The 24,955-nt window shown below is 42.3% G+C and overlaps 1 protein-coding gene across 1 annotated transcript in view; it reads right to left on the bottom strand.

Annotated features, from left to right (window-relative positions):
* Positions 1–6,929: 6,929 nt before the first annotated feature.
* LOC117746510 (leucine-rich repeat and immunoglobulin-like domain-containing nogo receptor-interacting protein 3) overlaps positions 6,930–24,955 on the bottom strand; it is a 27,434-nt gene continuing 9,408 nt past the window's right edge. Inside the window, 4 exon segments of the mRNA XM_034555691.1 lie at positions 6,930–8,119; positions 8,307–8,951; positions 8,954–9,052; positions 9,630–10,239. Coding sequence (XP_034411582.1) covers positions 7,550–8,119; positions 8,307–8,951; positions 8,954–9,052; positions 9,630–10,184 — 1,869 coding nt within the window. The 5' untranslated portion in view covers positions 10,185–10,239 and the 3' untranslated portion in view covers positions 6,930–7,549.

Raw genomic sequence — 24,955 nt, 5'->3', positions numbered from 1 at the left:
GATATCAGCATACTTTACAGAAAATTATACAATTCACATGAGATGCTGGATGTCAATCAAACTGCCACTTTAAAAAATAGACATCACAGAGAGACATTAAGATGTTTTTCCTAAGATTTAATAATTACTTTTTTGTCTTCCAAGTGATTTTGGAGCTGTTTCACCACCACCTACAGTTTATGCAAATGTTTTCCAGCTTTGAGATCGTACTCTATTTCTTTTGTGCTTTACATTGAGGGAGAATACACCAAACAGCACACTCAAAAATAAACTGTATTTAATGTGAAGTTAATGAACGACATACTCAAAACCAGCTCAGAACCAATATGTAGTACAGAATTGGGACATGAATATCATATTATATCATCAACCTCAATCAATCAAGACAACCAAGAGTCAGTTATGTGTTCATTCATTCAGTCTGAAGCAACAGAAAAATCATTAAACATTTCTGTTCTGTTTGTCTTAATAGAAAAGAACTCTGTGGGGAAATAGCATCACAGAATAAATTGGTCTTTTTTTTAAATGTCTATGATAAACTGCTTTTGTGTTTGTATTTTACCAACTCTAAATTGATTATAGCAGCTTTACTATTGTGTGTATCTATTCATACATTTATATATATATCATAATGTCTTTTATATTTAATTTCATATTTGAACCCAACATCAACACATGACAGCTGAAGCCCTCCAGAAGAGTGCAGGCTGTTATGGCAGTAGATCAGTGCCCATGGTTTTTGAATGATAAACAACCATATTGAACATGTGGTGTAGCTTTCTGAAAGTTAGCAGCAGGCAACGAGAAGAGACACAGGACACCTTTGACAGAGTCACATCATGCTTTTATGACGAAAGGAGTTCATTTACAAGACAGACAGTATACAAAACATATATTGAAATAAAAAAAGTAATATGTGTTTTATAGACAAGTACATTATTGTCTCATCTTTCCCCTTGAGACCAAGCAGCCATGGGACTGAGCAAAACACGAGTGATCCCTGGAGAAAAGAAGCAGTTAAATCCTATATTACTAATAACTACACTATTTACAGTTCAACAGTCATTTTTCCTCTGTCAGACATGGCAAGTGGGTCTACAGATCTGATGACATGATATGGCTAATAAATCTAATATGTACAGTTTCGGTTCTTTACACCCAAGGATCCACAAAGGGCAACATGTAAATGTTATAATTCTGATACAGTCTGATGATCTTGCGACCAGAGAGGAATTTGGTACTCACTGTATAACAGCCTCGATTATGAGTCGTCATATGCTTTAATGATTGATCAGTCCACTAAATCTGACAAGCTGAACAACCTGTCTTAATGTCAGCTCTGCATTACATTGGAGTGCTCAGCACCCATTCCTAGGTTTCAGGGGTCAGTAATGACCGTGTCAACAGGCTACAAATATGCATGAGCCCAAAAACTAAGTGATTGATGAACATTTAGAAAGGTTTCACGAGGTCAGTGCCAATTTGAAAGAGAGACAGAGATAAAAGACTGAGAGAAAAGAGAGAAAAGAGAGAAAAGAGAGAAAAGAGATAAAGAGAGCAAGAGAGGAGAAAATAAGCCAATTTTAGAATTTTACTAATAACTAACTACATTTTCCATAAGAGGGCTCCAACAAATACAGAGCTAGACCAAAGTGACAGCTTCCTCTGAAGAGTGGGAGGGTTACATTGGCTCAGACCTGGGAAAAAGTCAAAATCTGGCACCATCTCGTTCTTAAAAGAGGAAAATAATCTTAAAAGGTAATGTGGAAGCCTAGGAATGAGTGCCAACCAGGTCTGTAAGAGCTTTGCACGCCTCCTCCTACTTCAGAGGGATTCTGGGAGAGTGGTAAGGTTCAAGACAGATCAATGAAAGTATGCCATTAATTATCCAATCCCCAAACAGCATTGATCAGTCCCACCATCCTGCTTGGAATATCAATCGTTTTATCTACAGCTAAACACATCCTCTGTGTGTGAATAGATATGTGTAAAAGTACAATCATCCCAAGTAAACAAATGATTCTTTTGCAAGATGCACACTTCTTAAAATATATGTGAATGCACATGCAGGTGATCACCAGATTCAAAACACTGCAATGGTCCCACCTGCTCCTGCAGTAAGTCTGTTTCAACCAGTCCCATGGCCGGCAACAATGGCACCCATAGCTCTCCGTACGAGTGTAGCTGAGAGTTTGGCAAGACCAATCACTGTATACAAAAGGCATGCATAGATTAAACCTGCTAAAACCAAAAGAGAGAAAGTGATTGAAAGTGAGGCGGACTTCTGTTCATCTCTGAGCCATATGCAGAGAAAGAAGGATGCTGTGATATCTTTTCATGTTTTGTTATTGTTTGTTGTGAAGGTGGGGAGACTTGTGGGGGCGTCAGAAAGCTTTTCTCTAATCTACATACTGAGTCTCGGAAAACCAGGTCGGAAATGTTCTGATCAGATGGAGGCCTCTCCTCATAACTCCCTCACAGGTAGCTGAGCGCAATCATTTCCCTGGACACCTACATCGGAGAGGTCACGCTATATATGGCTAGAAGAAAAATCAGAGAAGCACTGACATATGAATGAATCAATGAAACAGTTAATTTGTTCTCTTTAGTGTTTCACTTTATGAGACCCAGAGCTTGATTTATTTGCCCACCACATACAATAATACTGGTACGTCATGGTCCCATGTTGTTGCGGGTACACACGTTGACCACTTGGGGTCAGTATTGCCACATAGAAAGTGGGGCAGTTGCAATTGTCTGGTCAAGGTTAAGATGAAGCAGTTGTCTGTTCAAGGTGCTTTAAACAATCCTTGAGCAATGCTCTGCCACAAGCACAATTAAACCTGAGTTAACAATGACTGCTTCGTATTACCATCTTTTTGTCCCATTAGAGGAAACTACCATATGTAATATTTCTATCTAACAGGTATGTACACATGCTGAAATAACACCATGAATTCAGCCTCCAGTATTTGCATGACGCACTGTCATGAGAGGTCTGTTATGGAAATGAGATGAATAAGCCCAGTAATCACCCAATCAGTCGAGCTCACTTCTCAGTCAACCCATTACTGCTCCTCTCAGCTCTGATAATTCATCTCAAATCTAATCGACACAGCAGCTGTAGGATCTGGAGCAGGAGATGGATGCATGAGCAAATCTGGTGTCGGAAACGAGAGGAAACCAAGGAAATGCATGAAGAAATGCAGTCTTGATAGTCAAATAATGGTCTCCTTATTAATAAATAATGTTAAAGCTCATAAATAAGCCATAATTATACCTAAGGGTTCGTCTTTATATGGGCTGGGTCTTTGAAGAGTTACCCAGTGGAAGGTATCCTAATAGTGAGGTTGCTCTCTGCTTTTGCTGCAGCTGTAAATGGGGCGTCTAGACTACAGTACATCAACCCGAGGCAAGGGAGAAGGGGATTGCTCAGCCTACTTTCTCAAGTATTACAGTGGAGGAAATGAATCAAGCTCCAGCTCCACTGGTATCTCAAACGCAGAGAATATGTCAGGCAGACTGAGGCATTGGCTGGCCTGCAAAGCTGCTGGAATCTCTGTTTGGCAAAGTGTCTATCAATTCAAATGTTTAATGTGTTTCAGAAGTCTTTGATAATGGCTAGTTTTTAAGGACTTGTGGAGCTTGAATCGATCCAAACGCTTATTTTTTAACCCTGACCAACATGAAGATGTCTGTTTTCAGTGAATGGGCGGCTTCCTTGACTTATTGACGTTGTGAACCACCGTAGGCAGAAAGTGAGTGGAGGCTCATAGTCACAGTATTAAAACAACCCAACCCCATATTCTACATTTGTAAGTTAAAGTGTGACAAGATATCATCAGAGAAAACACATACAGTACAGTCTGTTAGTTTTCATATCCAGAGGAAGATCCCACTGCGGCATTGTGCAGACTGGGAAAGTTCCAGATGTGCTTTTTCAGGAATGAGTGGGGCGTGAAATGGGAACCAATGTCAGTTTTTGTAGTTTTTTTAGGGAACCTGGGTCACCCCTTTCATCTTTTGTCTCCACTGATCCAATCAACGCTCCGTGTTCGATGGCATCACAAGGAGCAACAAATCTTAACACAACAACACGGACTCACCGAACACACAGAACACGTGTCTACTACCACACAACCATAATCCAGCCTAATACTGTGAACGGGGAAATGTTAAGAAGACAGGGAAAAGGAAGAGGGGAGGAGGAAGGTAGAGAGGGAGAGAAGGAGAAGATGATGAGAAAACAAAACACACCCTCATCTACGCCTACATTTGTGACTGTTTGCACAATAACGCCATCTACAATCACCAGACATTCTCACTGTCTTCTAAACCTAGTTTCCACAGAGAAGTACCAGGGAATGGAAACACAAAAGGATTGGCGCAGGGAGCGGAGACGTCCATGAAGGCAACATCCTGTTCTCAACACAAAAATGTCCGCTGACACTGTTAACGGCGGTGTTAAAAAACCAGGACAATTTAATCATAGTCTCATTCGGCCTCATGAATCTTTAACAGCTGTTGAGTTATTCATCCTGACACAGAAGCCATGGTTTCATCATCCCTCACAAGGGACAAATATAGAGTTTGCAGGATATATTTAGAAAAAGTTTTGAGAGTTTAAAGTTTTATCTTGCAAATTATTTCCAAACCGTAAGCTTGGTTTTATACAGGGTTGTAGCTTTACATAGCTTTTCCCCTCCTTTTACAGTACGACCCTTAAAATTAAGCAATGCTCCTCATGACGATGAGTTTAACAGCACCGACTATGTGTAAATCTGCCACTAAGTTTGTGTATCCTTCACAAGTTCCTAGGAACGACTAGCTGGTTTAAAGATATAGATTAAACTTAACTGTCTGTGCTCTGCATATGGTGTGATTTTGTTAGAATTCTGCAAAAACTTGCACAATCTTGTCACACACACCCACTCCAGACATTAGCAAAGCAGATAATTGCTATGCCACCATACAACTCCATTCCTGCAAACCAGACAGAAAGAAACTCAAGTGTTATACACATAGCGGGAAGGTGGTATATATAGACATCGCCGTTTGCTGTTAGCAACGCAACAGCACCTGGTATAATCTCAATGTTTGTGTGGTGCAACCAGTTTTAATACAACGATGTGTACATTTCTAGTTAATTAGTACTTATAACTATAGGCTAATGTTATGTCATAACTTATGAAAAGCTGGTGCATGGACTCCAGTATATACATTTTGATACAAATATGAGATATATAATAACTTTGTGGAGTAGACCTGTTTTCTTCATTCTTATTCTGTCAACCGTCTGGTGAAACCTCCAATTTAATTTGTGACTCTACGTTAGCTGCTATACGTATTATGTCTTGTTTCTTAAGTTCTGGTTCCGGTTCCACACCGAAATGCAAACGGGCACAAGTGTGTGGGAACAATTGTATGTGTTGAGAACAGAACAGTGCCACACGGAGGACGGTGAACTTTAAAAGGGTAAACTGTTAAAAGGTTACGGAGAACAACAACTGAGGAAATTAAAATAGAGGACAAAGAAAAAGCAACAGAACATTTTAAAGAAAGGTTTTCTTTTTTTTCTTTTTATCAAACCACGGTACTACTCTCTACTATACGATGCACATGGCGTGGGTAGGGTTAACACGACTTCATTTACATTTTAAATCCTCTTTCTCCAGCCAGGGACCCCTCCCAAAGGAGGACCCAGTGGGGGTGTGTTGGGGGGTGGGGGTGAGGAGGGGGGATGCACTGGGCTAGGGGGGCAGAGACATTTGCACACTGACCATCTCAGAGGCAGAGAGAGAGAGCAGAGACACTTTGCTGTGGTGCTTCATCAATTTGTATGTTCATTGATGTGTAACTGTGATTGTTGTTTCTATAAATCTAAGGGCCCTTGACAAGGTTTTACCACTTCTTTGAGTGTGTGTGTGTGTGTGTGTTATGGGGTGCAACTTTATGCAAGCCCAGCGACAGCAGATGGTCTAGTGATCATCCCACCAGCTTGTAAGATGGCAGTAGCAATACTTATTATCATATAACTGAATCATGCACACGGCTCGCTATAAAAAACATCCTACACATACTATGGCTTTGTTTCTTCACTCAAACATTTACAGTTCTCTCTTAGAGAATGGATTTGGGCTTTATGGCTCTACATACAGTATTGCTGGAATGTAATATTTTAACAGAGCATGTATGTGTGGTTACACTCACTCTGTAGGCTAGTTATTTCACTTTTCCTGAGAAAAGGTGCTATACATATGTTGCTATGTGTGTTTTTCCACTACTAGAATGAGAGTGTGCATTTACTTGACCCCGACAGTGGTACTGTGTGTCCTCTGTCTGCCTCTGAGTGTGACCCAACCCTCCGGGCTGCTCCCCCCTGGCAGCGCTGGGAAGGTCAGGCGTCCACCAACACAGCAGAGGGCGGAGGGCGGCAGCTTGAGCATCTCTTGTTGATGAAAGAGCATTGACGCTCCCTTCTACCCAGCGACCCTCCTGGGGCCACCAGCCTGGTTCCCATTGCTCTCTACTGTGTTGATTGCTATAATTACAGTGGCTGCCCGCGTCCGATGGCCTTGACTTCCTAACCAAACCCTCCGGGCCACGGGCAGCCACAGCAGTTCTCGACCAGTGCACTCGTCCCAAACTCACACAGCTGATGATGCAAAATCTCACAAAGAAGAAAAGGCCAAATCTTTTGTCTATTTGTCATTCATGGGAATGGTCCAAATCCAGCGCTTCTTATCAGACATTATTATCAGATCGTATTTTACAGCCTTTAAGCTTGACATAACATAATGCTAATGAAGAACCCTCCTCGCAGTTCAGCCATGGTCAATATAAATAATGGAGGCTCTTAAATGTTCTATAGAAAAACATATTCAAAATGTCTTTCAAAACAATTAGTTTTATTCGGTGGCATGAACTCACAACTTAACTCGCGACTGCATTTCTTCATGCATTAATCTTAACAAGACAGACTTTTGAGAGTAGAGCTACACATTATATAAATGGATGGTAGCCAGGTCTGCCTGCAACACATTTCTTTTAAAATCCCTGACTGTACAGAATACGGTAAAGGGAAATTAAAATGAAAGAGGAACTCTATTTCATTATCTCATTAATGTAACAGAGAAACAGAGCTAACGGCATCCCACAGCTCAGTTCATGCCAATTTCCAAAGCTTATCTCCTATAATTCTTAACTATATTGTTCTTATCAAGCAGAGATGGCAAGCACCTCCTTCAAATCTATCAATACTGTAGTTCTTAACAGTATCAGTTAAACATTTTGTTCACCACATGCTGAATAAAACAACTGGAAGGCAGGGAGATCAGGGTCATTTAGTTTTCATTCACAAATCAAACCAAATCGTGTCATGGCACTAATTTTGATGTGGGCGCTCATTTTTGAATAGAGCCAATAGACAGGAACTTAAATTGTGCTTTAACACTTCTTTGCGAGTCAGTGGCTGTGTGCGTTTGCGTGTGTCAAACACGTTTTTGGGACGTGCTCATGCCTCCCCCGAAGGACCCCTGGCTGCGTTGTTTCATATCATCTTCATGTTGAACTTCCTGGTCCCTCCTGAGGAGCTGCCGGTGACGGGTTCAGATTTCCGGAAGGAGTACTCCACTGTGAAGTTGTTCTTGCGTTGGCCGCGTCCCCGGCTCCACACGAACAACAGCAGGAAACAGAAGAGGACCACCCCCAGAAAGGTGATGCAACCCATTGCCGTGGAAACCAAGATGGTGGTCAGGTCCAAGGTGAACTTGAGGAAAACACGCGTACTGTTTAGATTTGTGTCGTTGAAGAACTCGCCACTATACAGCGAGCGATTGAGAAAGAAAGCTGAGGCGGCATCTAGTGGCTGGCCACGCACTGTGAGTGTAGCAAAGTAGGTGTCATTGCCTCCGGCATTACTGGCGATGCAGATGTATGTTCCGCTGTCAGTAAGCTGGGCGTAGCGGATCTCCAGGGTGCCACTAGGGAGAATAACAATGCGCCCTGAACTTTTAGCTGTGATCCTTCTGCGCTGTGGGGAAATCCAGACAATAGCAGGTACAGGTTCTCCTTCAGCCCGACACAGGAAACTCACAGGTTGGCCCTCACGAGCGGTCACCTGTGAAAGGTAGAGAAAAGGAGTGCATGGAATAATAAATAATCGAAAATATGTGCACCACAAAATATGGCACAATCACAGAACATATTGTGTGTGCTTGCAGAAGTAAGTATCCTGAATGATAAAACAATAAGCATTTGTCAACTTTTTGCTAAATATTAAAGCTAAATGCAGTCATCTTCATTACCTGCTGCAGCTTACGGTTGCGTATCTTAGGTTTCTGGCATGTAAAGTGATCGAAGAGTGCAGAATCGGTGAAGGTGCTGAGGCTGACCCCTTGCACCTCCACCGGCCCCGCACACACCGGCACTCTGCCGTCAAAGTTGAGGGTCTTGCGTCTTTGCAGGATCCACAAAAGACGGCAGTCACACATCAGGGGGTTCCCATCCACTCTGAGGGTCTCCAAACTGTTGACAGAGTGGAAGGAGCCCTCTTCAAGAGTATGCAGGTCGTTGGAGGAGAAGTTGAGGACCCGGATCTGTCGAAGGCCCCCAAAGGCATGGTGCTCCACTGTCATCAACCCTGTGCTTACCATGATGAGGTCCTTCAGCCTCAGCAGGTCCTTGAAGGCCCAAGGCTCTAGTGTGGCGATGGGATTGTAGGACAAGTTGAGGTGGGTGAGGTGCACCATGTTTTTGAAGGAAGCGGAGGGGACAGAGGTGATGTTGGTATTGGTGATGGAGAGCCAGTGGAGGTCCAGGCCCTGGAAACTAAGAGGGGAGATGTACTCCAGGTACGGCCAGTGATCAATGTCAAGAGCCCGAAGGTTAGAGAGCTTGCGGAAGTTCTGGTCCTCCAGGGCAATGATGCTGAGGTGACGGAGGCGAAGGGGTGACCAGGCTGGCGCAGGTATGATAGGGTCTGTCCAGAGATGGATGTCAGATTACAGCGCTCTATTGTGAGATCTTCCAGCCCCAGCAGCCCTGTGAATGCCTATGAATCAGGAAGATTAAGGATTAAAGATTAAAGATACAATATATTTACCTTTTTGAAATGTATGCATAATGGCCAGCACAAGATGTTCAATTTTGATGCTAAACAAACAGTGAAAATATGTTCACACCTAATTGGTGACAAACACTGAAAAGTCCAATAAATAAAAAGTAAATTAATGTTTTGCATTTATATTTTGTTTCTATTAAGAAATCTTCAGAGTTTGTGGATCCGTGAGTACTGCGAAAGGTGCCCATAAACTCATATGCTAACAAAAGATATATTTTTACACACAAGCTTCAGTTTTGTGTTCCTCTTTTCCTTTGTTAAATACATTTAAATGTGATATGAGAGTTGAATAAAATCCTCATCTAACTCCCTTCAAGAAAGATGACATGCCCATTTCTCCAAATGTTGAACAACATATTACTGTTTATTTAAAACCAGAGCACATTCCACTACTTTCAATAGGAAAGAGCGATTGTCTGGACCTAATGTTCTAGGATTTGTTCAAATTAATGTAATGTTCCTTCATCCACTTCTTTGCGATGATACAGACAAAATGTGGAGAGCCTACCTTGTGCGAGATATAAACCAGGTCGTTGTCTCCCACCTCCAAATGTTTCAGACCCCTCAGATCCTGAAAGGTGTAGTCCAATAAAATCACCATCTTGTTCTCGCTCAGGTCTAAACTGGTCAGATTGCCCAGCTTGGCGAAAGCACCCATGGGCACTAACTTCAGCTGGTTTCCCCTTAACTTTAGCACTTTAAGACTCTGGAGGGTGGCGAAGGCATTGGGCTCCAATGTGGCGATGAGGTTCTCGCTGAGGTCCACTTCCTCCAGCCGCGGGTACGGTGCCAGGTCACCTACTTGCACCCAGCGGAGTCGGTTCTTGCTGAGGTCCAGAAGTTTTGTCTCCGTGGGGATGCCCTCTGGGATGTTGGTCAGCCGCCGCCGCTGGCATGACACCGACCTCAGCTGAGCCGAGCACTCGCACCGTGGTGGACAGGCCTGGCTATTTCCTGGCAGCGTCAAGGTTATTATGGCAACCAAAGAAGCAGCCAGGACCCACCGCCACACCCTTGGCCATGGCACTAAGGCCCGCCCACCAGGGCCAGGAGAGCCAGTCATGGCCCTGGTCCTCCAACTCCTTCCCTGTTGAAGGCAGGGTCAGTGCACCATACACCTGCAAGATGAGACAGAGGGGCAGAATGAACAGGAGAGAAGCAAAGAGAGAGGAGAAATAGAAGCATGAGAATAATGAATGATACCAGACAGAGGATGTGAAAATTATCTTCTTCGAGGCTCATTAAAATTACATTAACACGGCTGTGAATTATCTATGTTTAGTTTAAGTAATATTTCACTGAAAGCTGTGGAGATTTGAGACATATCATGATGCAGCATTAAATACAAATGACGAGACCACATTACAGGAACAGGGCTCCGTGTAAGATATTTAAGATAATTTGTCTTTTGACTAATTTATCTAAGGTTTCAGTTGGAGAACTGGGACACTGGGAGTCATGTGAGGGGGAGCTTCCTGCTTCAGCTGAATTCATGCACGTTGCACCTCCTCCTTGCAGCACTGAGACTGTCTGCTCCATTTTGACGAAGACAATTCATTTATTATCAGCACGCATAAACACAGACTGAGCTCCTCATCATTCACATTGTGCCTGCACGCTACGAAATGTGAAGAGAAATAAGTGTTTGAGTCATTGTGTACTCAAGTCCCATAATGTGTTTGATCAGATACGTACTGATGCATGTATGCGTAGGACGTGGCATTTTGCAGGGTATGAATTAAAAGAAATGTTTTGTTCTTCTTGCGCGGTGATGAGATGAATCACTTGTACTTCAATATTCCTCCAGGCAACCTGTCATCTCTCCCACACACCGTTTCCAACTCAGAGACAGTCAAAGAGCACGTGGCATTAGATCTGAAACACAACGCAGTGTCCATCTAGTTAGCAGTAAGTGGAGATACTTTTACACTTGAGGAAAACGTGTGTGTGGAAAGAGCCACATTTCTTGCTCTCATGCTCAAAATCCTCACCAGAAACCCCAGATGATAACATCTTGACTATTTGCTTGTTTATTTTACAGATGAAGTATATCATCACCACAAGGGAGTAATCATTTTAACATACACTCTTATGCTGGAGGTAGAGGAAGGAAGTGTCAAACAGATTAATAATATATGGGTTGGTTTATGCTTAATGGGCGGTCTTTAGATGGCGAGTCAAACAGTTAAAGGAGTAAGTTGTCAGTCTCTCCTTGCTGTGCAGCCTCTTGAACATCATATCACAATGTTTCAATGTGTTGGCATCAATTGGATCCAACTGGATGAAATGGGATTTAAGGAAAATGTAAATTATGGCAGTTGTAAATTCCTCGCACACATGCAGAAAACTCATATTTTCACACGTGATCACACAAATACAAACTCGCAGAGAGAGTGTTTGTCTCATCTACTAAGCCCCGGGGTGGATAGTCTCACAATTGTTTGACATATCTGGAAGATAGATTGTTTACAGATCCTATATTTCAAGGATCTGGTTGAAATCCGGCACAATTTTCCATTTGCTGAGACAAAACACTGGCAGAGGGAGGCTGACCCAGTTCTCAGCACCAACTCAGCCTTGCACTATTAACCAGCAACAACTCCCCATGACCACAACAACCAAGCAGCAAACCTCAGCGTCTCCATGGAGCAAAGCCCAGGAGAGGAACTGAGAGATCTGAAAAACAAACACGAGTATACAGGTGTTCCCAAATAAATTACGTGATAATATTTCCTAACCTCTTACTTCCCGCCTAGTGTTCCCCAAAGGGACTTTGTGATAACATGGCCTTTCCTCTAGTGCCAGAAAGAGGTTGAAATGTGAGTTTCTTATTGAGATAAACAGAGGGAAATATCTCTGCAACTACGTATCAGATGGATTGCTATGAAATAGGGCACAGACTGCATGGTTGTTTTGATTGTTGTTGTTTTTTTGTCATTATTTTTACTTGCTTAAACATTTTATATAACATTTTTCCTTATGGCCAGACTTGGCCAGATGCATGGATAATTTATTTTATCCTTCCTTATTTTCAAAGGATTTATTTCTTGTTAAACTGTAAAAATACCTAAATAAAATACTAAGTATCAAAAAAGAAATATGGCACAGACGTTCATGGTCCCCTGAGCATGTTTTGTAAAAACCTTTATCCCCTGAACTTTGCGCTATCTTCCGGTCAATATTCAGGTGTATATTGCTAATTTGCAAATGTAAGAATGCTCAAGCAATAAGTCTTCTCTGCATCGTATGACTGTATTGATCACGTTGTTACCGCTAGCTACCATAGACTGAACATTGTTTGTCACAAATGTAAATCAACATTACCTCTTCCACTCCATTTAGTATTTTCCAGAATAATTTAAGGCATTTTGGTGTTTAAAATATTTTTTTACAAATAGGTGAGCTTTTCCTCTATTTTATCCAAACGGTTTATTATTTTATGGGTCTGCGTAACAGTCCACCACATGCAATCCATTTTGGGTGCCTGAGTATGTCTAGTAAACTCTGGACTCATTCTCGGAAACGTTTGCTAATCTTGAAGGCCTTGTTTCGACTACCAGCTCAATTCCATAGTTTTGGCATATCCAGATTAAGTTGAGAAAGTCTGGACAGCTAAAAAAACACATGAAATGCAATTTTTTAAATCAGATCCAAACCATATTTGAAGGTTCTTTGAAAAGCGATGCTAATCAGATTTCTAGAGATGTGTCTCAGTTTGTGTGCTCTGGCTGCTCAAATTTGATTACAAAGTGTGGAAGTGCTGAGCACATGCTGTTTACTGGCACATTCACCGTTACTTCCTGCTGCTTGCCCATCGCAATGTTTACCAGCCGCTTCTGTCTGGTGTGAGGGTGGAGTTCAGCAACATGACAGTGCATAGTTTTAAAAGTGAATGCTACCTACAGCTAGTGATGCCTATATGTTGTTACCGTATAGCAACATAAGTTGGGGATGTCTGAATACATAAATCCAATCAGATAACTCACAAATAACAGTGTGGTCAGTCTGCAGTTTGAAGGGTTGAACGTAAACATCCAAGCATTTCTCATACTAACAAAATGTGCATACCATGCGGTTGGAGCGCACTTTATACAATATTTGATGTCATATAACAGTATGTTAGTATGCGTGTGTCTTATATTCTGAAGGAATGTAGTGTCTGTGTCAGTGAACATCTGCCCAGCTCTTCGGCCATGTGATGGATGCAGCCTGTCACCCCCCATGAGAGTCATCCTACCGATCAGTGGCAGTTCTAGCAGGAATCAGTGAGCTGACACCGTGGAGGCAGACAAGGTCCTCACTGCTGGACTCAAAGACAGGCAGACATCTTTAAAATCACAAACACACACACACACACGCACACACCACAAACTATAAATTAACATTTGCCAGATGTTAAGGTAGTAACAGTGGCAACTCCTTTAAAACACACACACACACACACACACACACACATACACACACACACACACACACACACCACAAACTATAAATTAACATTTGCCAGATGTTAAGGTAGTAACAGTGGCAACTCCTTTAAAACACAGACACACACACACACACACACACCACAAACTATAAATTAACATTTGCCAGATGTTAAGGTAGTAACAGTGGCAACTCCTTTAAAACACAGACACACACACACACACACACACCACAAACTATAAATTAACATTTGCCAGATGTTAAGGTAGTAGCAGTGGCAAATCCAACAACTATCCTGACAGATTCTGCAGCAGGCCAGCTGTCCAGGCAGAGAGAGTGATGGAGAAGAATGGGTGAAAAATCTGTCCGGAAGCTAAAAATAATTAACTTTCAGATAGCTGACCTGATGAACAGATGTTGGGGAACAACATTCCTGTCCAATCACACATGCATCAGCTTGCTCTGACCATGACCAGATGCTTCAAACACCGGTTGTTTCACCTGATTTACACAGACAGGGTAGCCTGATTAAAAACACCATGTTGTCATGAAAGAACGCTGAGGTTGTGCTCATTGTCTGGTGTGTATTTGTGTGGCTGACCGTAAATAGGTCATCCATGTTGACTGGTATAGCCTTTTCAAGCCTTTGTATTCGGCCAGCAGAGCGTGGATCTCCTCAACCGTCATATCCCGCCTTCCTAAGCTTTGTCTAGCTCTTTTGCTTTTGCTATTGCACACACACACACACACACAAACACACACACACGCAAACACGCACACACACACACACACGCACGCGCACACTCGCACACACGCACACACGCACACGCACACACACACACACTCAATGAAATCATCTAAAAATAGAATCAGTGATGTAGACGCAGTCGAGCAGTCAGCAGGTTATTATAGAAAGCTTTTACATTTTATTGTTGCCAACCGACCGAGGTGCAAACTTGACAAGTTTTTACTTTTTAGAGGAAAGTCGACAGTTTGTGCTTTCCATTGCTAAGTAGCTATAAGTCCAATATTAAATCTGTGCTTAGTCACTCCATTTTAAGCCCAAGCCAAGTGTGGAGTACAGCTTAGCAGCTCTCTAATACAGATGCACTGAATAGTGGGAGAGAAGGGGACGACAATGGGAGGGAAGACAACTGTGGTAAACAAAATGTTATTACAGCCTGGAAATGCTCAGTTGTGTCATGTTAATCTAGTTAACATCAAGTCCAAGTCAAAATGAAAGATTCTTTTATGAGTCTGAAAAGTCAATTTAAGTTTATCTGTCTCTCCTCTAATCAAAGTTTGAGTCACAAAAAGGTTTTACAATGCTCACACTGTAATCTAGTCAGAGAAAACTAAAACACCAATGTCCAAACTTAGACCCTCGATGATAACGAAGGAAAACTGTCATCACAACATAATCAGGCGGTAAGAAATATAGAAGAAGCCCTGATGAGGCATCCAAAGCCTGGAGTGGAACATGAATAAAAAACTGAAAGAACACAGAAACATCCATCCATCCATCCATTTTCAATACCGCTTATCCTCATTAGGGTCACGGGGGCGCTGGAGCCTATCCCAGCTGACATAGGGCGAAGGCAGGGGACACCCTGGACAGGCCGCCAGTCCATCGAGGGCACATGTAGGGACATACAACCATTCACTCTCACATTCACACCTATGGGATATTTAGAGATCAATTAACCTGCAGCATGTCTTTGGACTGTGGGAGGAAGCCAGAGAGCCCGGAGAGAACCCACGCTGCCACGGGGAGAACATGCAAACTCCACACAGAAGGACCGCTCTGACCGGGAATTGAACCCGCGGCCCTCTTGCTGTGAGGCGACAGTGCTAGCCACTACACCACCGTGCAGCCCTACACAGAAACAATCAACTGAATATAAACATCCAGTCAAAATGAGCTAACTCTTGATGGCTTGTCCACATCAAGGACTTCATTACAGCGAGACGCATTCACCATAAACCGCAGCTCCCAATGTTCACATGAAAAACGGAACATTTTCAAAGCTGCGATCAGTTCAGTGTGCAAAGTAAAAGTTTTGATTTTGCAAAGAGAGAGGTCACTCATGACGGTGCTCGGTCCCATGCAATCCTACTGTAGCTGCATCCTCTTCCTCTAGCAAATCTGAGTCACTGAGGCAGGAGTGAGAACTGATTGAGACTGACATACTGCCTCGTTTGACCTTTATCTGATTAGAGCCAAGCAATGCAAACTTTATACTTGACTGATGCACTAGTATTTTATTGCACAGACTAATGGAATATCTAATATTCAAACATTAAATTAAAGAAATGATCTCATGTAGAAAGAAAATACCCATGAACAGTGGGACAGATGAGACTTAATACTTAATTCTGATTGTCTATTCCTGCTTGAAACGTGTGTGATTGAGGATGTGAGAGCAACGTAACAATGGGGTTGTGATGCAGGAGTGTGCCCCAGGAGCCTGTGACATTACTGTTGACAGTGTTTATAGGTGCTTAACCACAGAGCATTACATCGCTTTTCAGGCCGGTGTTAAGTTACTATTTAAAGGATTCTTTGACATTTGTGCTCTAAGTTGAAGTGAGATGATAAATGCATTTGAATTGTTCTTAATTTTTTAATATAAATGACTAGAAAGTGTCTCTTCAAAGCATTTCAATTGTAATTCTTTGAAGTTTGAAAGACATGGGCCCAAGTCATACACACACACACACACGCACACACACACAGCCACTACATACAGCGAGTAGACGGGCTGCTGAGCTGAGGATACAAGGTAACATATCCATACTGTCAGTCTCAATCCTCTCATACTCCTGAGAACTTGAGACTGCACCAAAGCAAGAGGCTTACAACACACATCACGCAACACACACACACACACACACACACACACACTCACACACACACACACTCACACACACACACACACACACCCTTTGGTGGTGATGATGACTGTCTTCTCGTACAGGGGATGATGTTCCACCAAACTAGAGACAATTTCTGACTCCTCCTGTACTGTTTATCGTCTGAACGGGTGATCCCAAAAATACTTGACAGATCTGTATGATTTCTCTGAGCTGAACAGCAAAGTGAAACGCCACCAATACCGAGAGTTAGTTAGTTAAAAGCGAGAGGAGTTGAGGAAGCCAAACTCCAGCCTCTGTTCTCCAGCTGCTTCAAATTCAGCCATAATCACACTGAAACTGAACATCAGAGGAGAACGCATGTGCATCAAGAACAATGCCTGACAGCCACAGAGGAACAACAACACAACGAGATAAAACCCCACAAGACAAACAAACAACAACAACCATGTGCTGCTTGTTCATTAAGGGGGAAAGAATCTCAGTCTTCAAATCACTTTTCCAACAAACACCACCCCCAAAATGATTTACTAAAAATGCATTTCATATTGGAGTGACCGTTGGTTGAATAACACACACACACACACACACACACACACACACACACACACACACACACCAAACACACACACACACACACACACTCACAGCTGTCTGGGTTGGTGTGTGGACAGAAGGTAGACAACGCTAAGTGGATTAGAATGGAGATGAGCCCAACGCCGAGACATCAGTGAGGGACTGAAATGGCACGGCAGGGAGTCTGACGCATGACACCGATAGCTTTAGTCTGTTTCAGTTTCACTCAATGCAGCAGAAGTTCCTCAAAGTGATCCATATAATATGGAGGCAAATAATCAATGAATATTCTCTGAACTAAATACAGTGAATTATACCTGTTCTATACACTGGGGAAATGATAAAAGAGGTTCTGCAGGGTTGACAGAGTTACAGTAAATGTCAGACTTTTCAAGACATTTTCTGGTTCGTACTTGTATTTTGGGTTTCTACGAGAACTTGTTTACATCTGAATAAACCTGTATTCACCCCCTTTGCTGTCTGAATGTGCTCACTGAAAGCACAGCCATTGGTCAGATGCACATTTTTCTTTTTAACATAACTTCCAACGACAGGCAATTGAAAATATTCAGTAATTTTGTAAAATTACATTTCAAACATTGCTCTTTTACAAGGAAAGTGATTTAAACGCTTTTAAAATACGTTAAGGTACAGTGTCCACATGAATGTCTTGTTTGTCTGTTAGCAGGATATATCTAACTTGAGCCCTGGCTCAAGAGAATATTGTGAATTATTTGAAGGATCTCTATTTTTTCAAAGGTTACTGGACAGAATCAGGGATGCTGCAGTCAGATGGAAATCCTCATTCCATGATTGTCTATCACTATATGTCTATACATCTATAAATGTAGAAAATATATACAGAATTGCAGTTTGTGTTTTCACTGCAGTAAACTATTTGGAGTACTCAGTTTATTCATAAATGGTCACGACTTGAATTTGAACATTAATACTACATAAGTAAACTTTCCTGAGTGAGACTGCTTCGTACATGTAAACACGGTATCTTCCTGTAATATTAAATGCAATCTATGAAAGTGGTCTGACGTCAATGGCACCTTAAGAAATGTCAAATAAATTAAATTAGCTGACTCGCGATTATGAAATCCACCAAAATAAAATTGATTCTTTGGAGAGAACTAACTTCTAAATTTGAATCAAGACACAAGAGTTAACTTTTTCTCTGGCTTTTGACTCGTTCACTCCCTTGTTCTCTTCAACCAATATAACCAGTAAGTATCTGGTGCTCTTGATTGGTATCCAGACCCAGCTGTTCCTATCGTACTTCAGAGGGTAAGATGTTGCATCAAATGTGTCATTGAGAACATGCACATTGAGAAATGTGTTCAATATGCTTCCTTCACTTCTTTGATGTCTGGTGTTACTTTGTTCCTTGCTTGATTTTGTTCCCACTCTATACTGACTTTGTTATTTCCCTCTCTGTCATAATGAGCAACAGCGCTGTGCAGTCCAAAGAATCAAATCCATGATACACATTAACGATGTGTGTGTCATTTTTTTGGCAGTAATTACTTTTTGGTTGCTCACTGCAAGCAAGACCAGAAAGAGAATCTATGAAACGCTTCGCTTCACCATCCACCTGTCGAAACAACCCCCCCCCCCCCCCCTCCTCCTCTACGCTGTTGCATGTGTTGTCTCGTCAATCAGATTACATTAACTGACAATTGTCAAACATTAAAATGGGTATAAAGTATTCCTAATCACAAAACTAATTGCTAGATAGTTTTCTGCATCTCAGCTTTCACAGCATTGGTATTTCAACCTTTACGTGAAATCCCCTGTGCACCCAAAATAGATTAAACTGGAATCCAACACTCTCTCTCCGTCTCTCTCTTTCTCCCCATGTCTTTGTCATCTCTTTTTTCTTTCTGGGTGTAATCTGACAGCTGAAGAGAGTCCTTTGTTTGACAGTTGTGATGAATATACACAGAGGGATGGTTGGATTAAAGGGAAAAAATAAAACAAGCATCCAATGAATCATTTCAAACACTGGTTGTTCTCAAAAGTAGAACAACCATTGTTGAATGTATCTATAACCCCTGCTGTGCCCCATCTGTGGCAGCCTTGCATTACTGACCCGTATGGAACAAACACACATTGAGATCAATGAAGAACATGATATGGGAATCAGGTGTTATGGTTGACATTATTTTAACAACTACATAACCATCAGAATAACAAGTCACAGCTCTGTGAGACTGTACTCAGGGCACAGTGCTGTTTGGGCCTAATGCTAAGATGTTAACAAGTTGATGTTTACCATCCAATTGTTCACCATTTTAGTTCTGCATTTTCACATGATAACTTTGCTAATTAGCACTGAATAAAGAACATTCAACCTAGTGTTTCATTTCATAAAGACAATCACAAATTTGAACCTAATGGTGGTGCTATATAAAAAAGTGAGAGTCACCAAAATCCTAAAGATTCATCCTCATAGCATGATAAATGCCTATACAAAAGTTCTCAGAAATCCTTCTTATTGTTGTTGAGATACTTTAGTCTTGAGTAAGTGACCATTTTCCTCGGCACAGACTAATACATATTTGATGTAAACTTGTAATAGGTTCAAAACAAAGAGGATTCCAGTCAGTGCTCACATTTAGAGGATCACAACGTGGATCCTTTTGTTTTACGCAGCGGCCTGGCACATTTAATTAGCGGTAGCTATTCTGATGTTTCTCACACCCTGCTGCGCTTTGACCTGCTTTTCTCTGGCTCAAACCGGAGAACATGTATACACACACTGAGGTGCACAGACACATGAAAAGACACACACACACACACACACACACCGATACACATAGTGTAGTACACAAACAGAGGGCGGCCAAGGAATCCGGCATATTAGATGGGTAACTTTGCCTGCAACCATATGGTCTCTGCTCAGGTGTTTTGATTTCTACCTTGTGATGTCACTTTTTCCTCCTCCACCTTTTAATGAAGTCATGTGATCTGGATATTCAGGGGTTATGGCTTAGTCGGCAGACATTTGTGAGATGCCAGGTCTAAAGTGGGAACGGATTAGTTTACATATTAACAAAGGTCACCCACACATTATCACTAAATGATGGACATATGCTTTTGTGCAAGTCCTTAAGAGTGTATGAGTAACACTTTGATAATTACAAGACAATGGAAATGTTACCTAGCTCACAAGTATAGTACAAGAATGTTTCCCCGAACAAGGGATTTTACTTGTCGACACATTTCAACCTCATTCATCTCCGTTCAGCATGGCAGTGTCATTACAAGCGCGGCCCTGTTATCCAGGATGCGACTTTGCCTCATTAACGAGCGGCTTGGAGCAACTACAGAGCCCATTTCCACATCCTGAAGATAAAAAAAAATACATCTTTCTGTTTTCGATTCCAGAGTCGCTGTGATGTGTTGAAATGTCATCTGTGCCGGTCTGTGTGATACGGCGCAAGACATGCTCATGATGACTTTTCAGGAAAGATGAGGAGCTTGCTATGCCGACCAGGCGTTTGAACACCCGCCAGCTGGTGTGCAGATAGAGAACGTACACGTCAATAAGTCGATACACATACTGAAGCGCTACTGAAGATACACATATTGTGCCCGTGCATGCACGCGAATAAGCCTGCGCTTACACAGCTTTTTAAAGGTTTATTCAGGAAAAGCATTTAGTGTGGCACGTGTTTATCCTGAGGTGCAATTAATTAAGTGCAGAGGATTATTACACTTTGAGGCAAGAGTTCAAGTTAGAGGGAAAGAGATAAGAATAGCAGAGATGCAAATAATTTAATCAAACTTGACCTGTCTGGGGAAAACACTTTCACACATGCAGACACCAATCATTTTGAGTGACACACAGTCTGACAAGAGACTGAACAGCCTTGCATTAGTCTTGCCCTTCGGGGATATGTGGCCTTATTACTCGCGTGGATTGAAATGACTCATTAATTATCTCAGACGTGCTTCCAAAAAGCTTGGTCAGCGCTGTGAGCTATTTCCTCACGTTTGTGACATACTTACAGAATATTCAGCAGTAGTAGTGGTACTCATGCAGTATTGTGTGGGTCATGCTGATAAGTGAGGTCTTATATTGATGTCAGAGAAGACAAATCTCTCCTTCACGTAAACAGGAGACTGTCGTCGCAGTACTGGGCTCTAGATGGGATTTGAAAGGAGTTCATTTCTGGTGTCATTTCCTTTCTAAAGGCTAATGAATTTTCAGATGACAAATGGTGGGTGATCTTGAGGGTTAGTCATTGGGAAGTGAAATCACGTCTTCTTCTCAGCACCAACGGAGCAGCTGCATATTGCGTTCATAGCTGGGCGATTGCTTCTGAGGAAAACATTTCCTTTGAGACATCACCTGAAAAGGCAACGGCCCCTTTTTCACCCTGTTCAAGCTTAGCGCGTGTGTGCATGTTTGGGAGTGTGTATGAGTTGTGGCAGTGTGTTTTTATATCCCTTCGAGAAGAAAATAAATAAATAACATTCTCCAGCTCGTTAGATAAGTGAAAGCCAAACAGGGAATTTTAAACTAAGACAGGCGACGCCTCCTCGAGATACCGCCGCAAATACGACGACTGCAGGAAGAAGCGTGATCACAACAAATTGAAGGGAGGAGATAAAAAAAGATAAGTGCAATGTGAGCTACTGATAGATTTGGGTATCTGTGGAGGAGCTGATGGACATGCAGGACAGAAAAGAAGTGAGTATATAAAAAGGAGGGAAAGAGCGAACATGGGAGAGGTAAGAGGGACACTTTGACTGTCTCACTCTGTCACTAATGATGGAGGAAGGTCAAAGCTATTCCACAGTTGAGAGAATCTAATCATACAAATTAGGTTACACTCAGATGCCAGAAGAGAGGCCCAGGAATCCTGATGTTGCTCGATAACACATCATGAGAATTTTTGTATTATAAATATTCTCTGTTTATAACACAAGACGTCAGTAGAATTTTACTGAGTGAATAGGCAATATCTGTCTGAAGAAGGAAAAGAGGAAATCTGAACGCAGCCTGGCTGAGTGACTGGTACAAATATATAACTGTCTGTGTGGCAAGTAAATAGCGAGAAAAGGAATGAGTTGGAGAAAGAAGGGGGAGGGGAGGAGTGTGACAGCTTTCCATCCCCAGTCTTTGAAGAGCAGCCTGCTGCCGGAGTCACATGTGGCAGAATTTGCAATGAATATGTACAAAGCTTTGACCTCAATGCAAATGTATGCAATATCGCACAGAAACTAACAGTTTCTCAATTCTATTTTCTAAAATTGCATTTTGTCTAGAGATGCACAAAATAAATGTGTAAAATGGAATGACTTGATATCAAATGATCCCCCAACATATAAAATGACATTTCCTCTAAGTCAAGGTGTTGCAGTAAATAAACCACACAACTAAGAAGGATGTTCATGTACAGTAGAAATGTGCAGTATAGGTACAAGGACGCGGAAAACATTGCATATGCATACATGGCAGGAATGTAGACGTCAGAGTAATTGCAGCGCTTCACGGATAATAGTGACCTTGTTAGCGCAAAATCTTATAGGCTGTCTGTTTTACTGACTCTGTCTGTGTAACCAATACCCCTATTGGTTGCACAGACAGAGTCAATAAAACCCCCACATCTGAAACGCTATACCGTTTCAGATGTGGGGATGAAAGTGCAGAAAGTGGGGGTGGGGGTGTGAAGCACAGAGAAATAGAGGTGAAGGCAGAAAGAAATGGTAATGGATGACGTGGGGAGAGAAATGGGGAGTGACAAGGATGGAGATGCAGAATGAAGCAGAATAAGCGGGACAGAGCTAAATCCTTTGTACTGAGGAAACAAAGGCGACAATCCCTGAGCACTGTTACAACCGTTCAGCTTGTGGTTGTACAACACCAACAGAGCATACTGTATGTGTGTGTGTGTGTGTGTGTGTGTGTGTGTGTGTGTGTGTGTGTGCAGCCTTGTGTGTAAGAAGATGGTGCTTCACAGGACATTAGGTAATCACATTTTCTAGATCCTTTTCTCACCAGAGATCCCTGAGGAAGGCACAGAAACCCCATATACACATGTGTGTAGACACACATATGGTTGTGAAGGCTTTGTAAACACTGCAGAGCAAGATGGTGAGAAGAAACAGATTATTGTGAGGAGGAGGAAGAGGAGGAGGAGAAGTGGGATCACAGGGGAGGACGTTTCTGGAAAGGTCCTAAAAGGTCCTGTTGACAGCAGACTATCTGGAGTGACAGCCTGCCAGTCCATGTCTGCACCTCCGTACACGTGTGCACACACTTTGACAATAAAAGAAAATTCTACTTTGTATGTACTATGATGATAGTTTTGGCCGACACTATGACCATCGGTAAATTTGTTCTCTCTAAATGTAAAGCTTGGATTCAGAGAGATGGAGGGAAATATGCAACAGAGGTTCCCGGGCACTCAAACTGGAGAAATTGATCACATGGTCACGTCTTAACTATAGACCCCAATCAGACAGGCTTTGAACATTTCACAGGTAACGAGTAATTTACAGATTAAGTTGATTCTCGACCTTAACACACTAGAAAAGGGGTACAAACTTTCCAAGGTCAAGAATGAACTGGAAGATCAAGTGATACGATCAAAAGACTCAAAACAACCACTAATGAGATTGCTTTGTCAGCGCCTGTTTCCAAGGTCAAGAATGTTTGTATCCTGCAATCTTGCGGACATGTTTGCCTCCATCCATAAAGTAGCTTAAACGTTTAGTTTCTGTGGCTCGCTGAGTGTAACTCAAATGAGTGCTAAAAAACACAGACTTGAGCTGGGTGCACCCAGCTGGGTGCACTCAGCTGGGTGCACCCAGCTCAAGTAAAATGATGCCACTGGAGATGAGTTCAACTCCCTGGGACTTTGACACGGCCCACATGATGGTGCTTCGTAGTTGAAGTATATAGCAGGTCCTGCAAGCAGCTTGTACCACTTCAAGACTGGGTGTTGATTTGGGTAATTTGTTGCTTTATATACAACCTGTCTTCAACATAGTTGCTGTGTTCTCAGTTCTCAACAATTACCTGGGTGAGTGCAATGTTATCATAACTGACTGAAAGGGGTGGCTAAAACTACAAACATGAAACCCACGTTGCAAGAAACACACAGTGTGATAGGAATGATGTAGTTGAACCCTGATCACATTACGGATAACAGATAGTGACATTAAATCTCTCGAAGAATTGGCTACCGCTGGATGAATGTCATTATTCAGTGCTAAAACCGGATAAGAGAAACCCTTTGCCACTGATTCATCAATTGATTTTTCTCCCAAAAAGAAACTAGAAAGTGAGCGCTGGCAGACGAGCTTCCCTGACAGAATATCAGCGCAGTCAGGGTCCTTGCGCTCCGAAGGGATGCTGTGGGACTCTGGCATTGAAGACACACAGAGATGATGGGAGTTCTCCCCAGGGAGCATCCGGTTAAAATTCAAGGGCTCTTTCATTTTCACTCCCTCTAATGCTCATCTCGCTCCCTCTCTCTCTCTTAGCAAGGTCACGGCTGAAAAGTTTCAATGATGCTCCAGGAGGCCGAGAATAATCATCCAAGTGTGCATCTGCATCCATGTGTGTGTATCCAGGCGCGTGATTTACCTTATGTGTGTGCAGAGATTGTGTGTCTGTCTTTTTGTCCAAGTAAAGACGATGTATAGATGTGTGGTTGACCGCCGGGTGGCCTCTGTCGAACCCTTGCAGGGTCCTGAGAACTATTTTGCTTCCCAATCAGGCCGTCTGATGTGAAGAGATAAGTCAGCATACTTCAGCGTCTCTCCTGTGATTTCCTCTACGCATGAAATGAAAACTGAGAATGAGTGGAACTCCTTTTGGGGCATTTAATACGTGTCACTCCACATCTAAAACGGCAAACATCAAATGCGAGTCAAAGCGAGTGAGACGGGAAGCTCTCCGTGATGAGATCAATGGCCGTCTTTGAGTAGAAA

This window comes from Cyclopterus lumpus, chromosome 17, assembly GCF_009769545.1.
Source record: "Cyclopterus lumpus isolate fCycLum1 chromosome 17, fCycLum1.pri, whole genome shotgun sequence".
Classification (NCBI taxonomy): Eukaryota; Metazoa; Chordata; class Actinopteri; order Perciformes; family Cyclopteridae; genus Cyclopterus; species Cyclopterus lumpus.
Note: the sequence above shows the minus strand (reverse complement) of the source record. Positions and strands in the feature narration are given on the sequence as shown.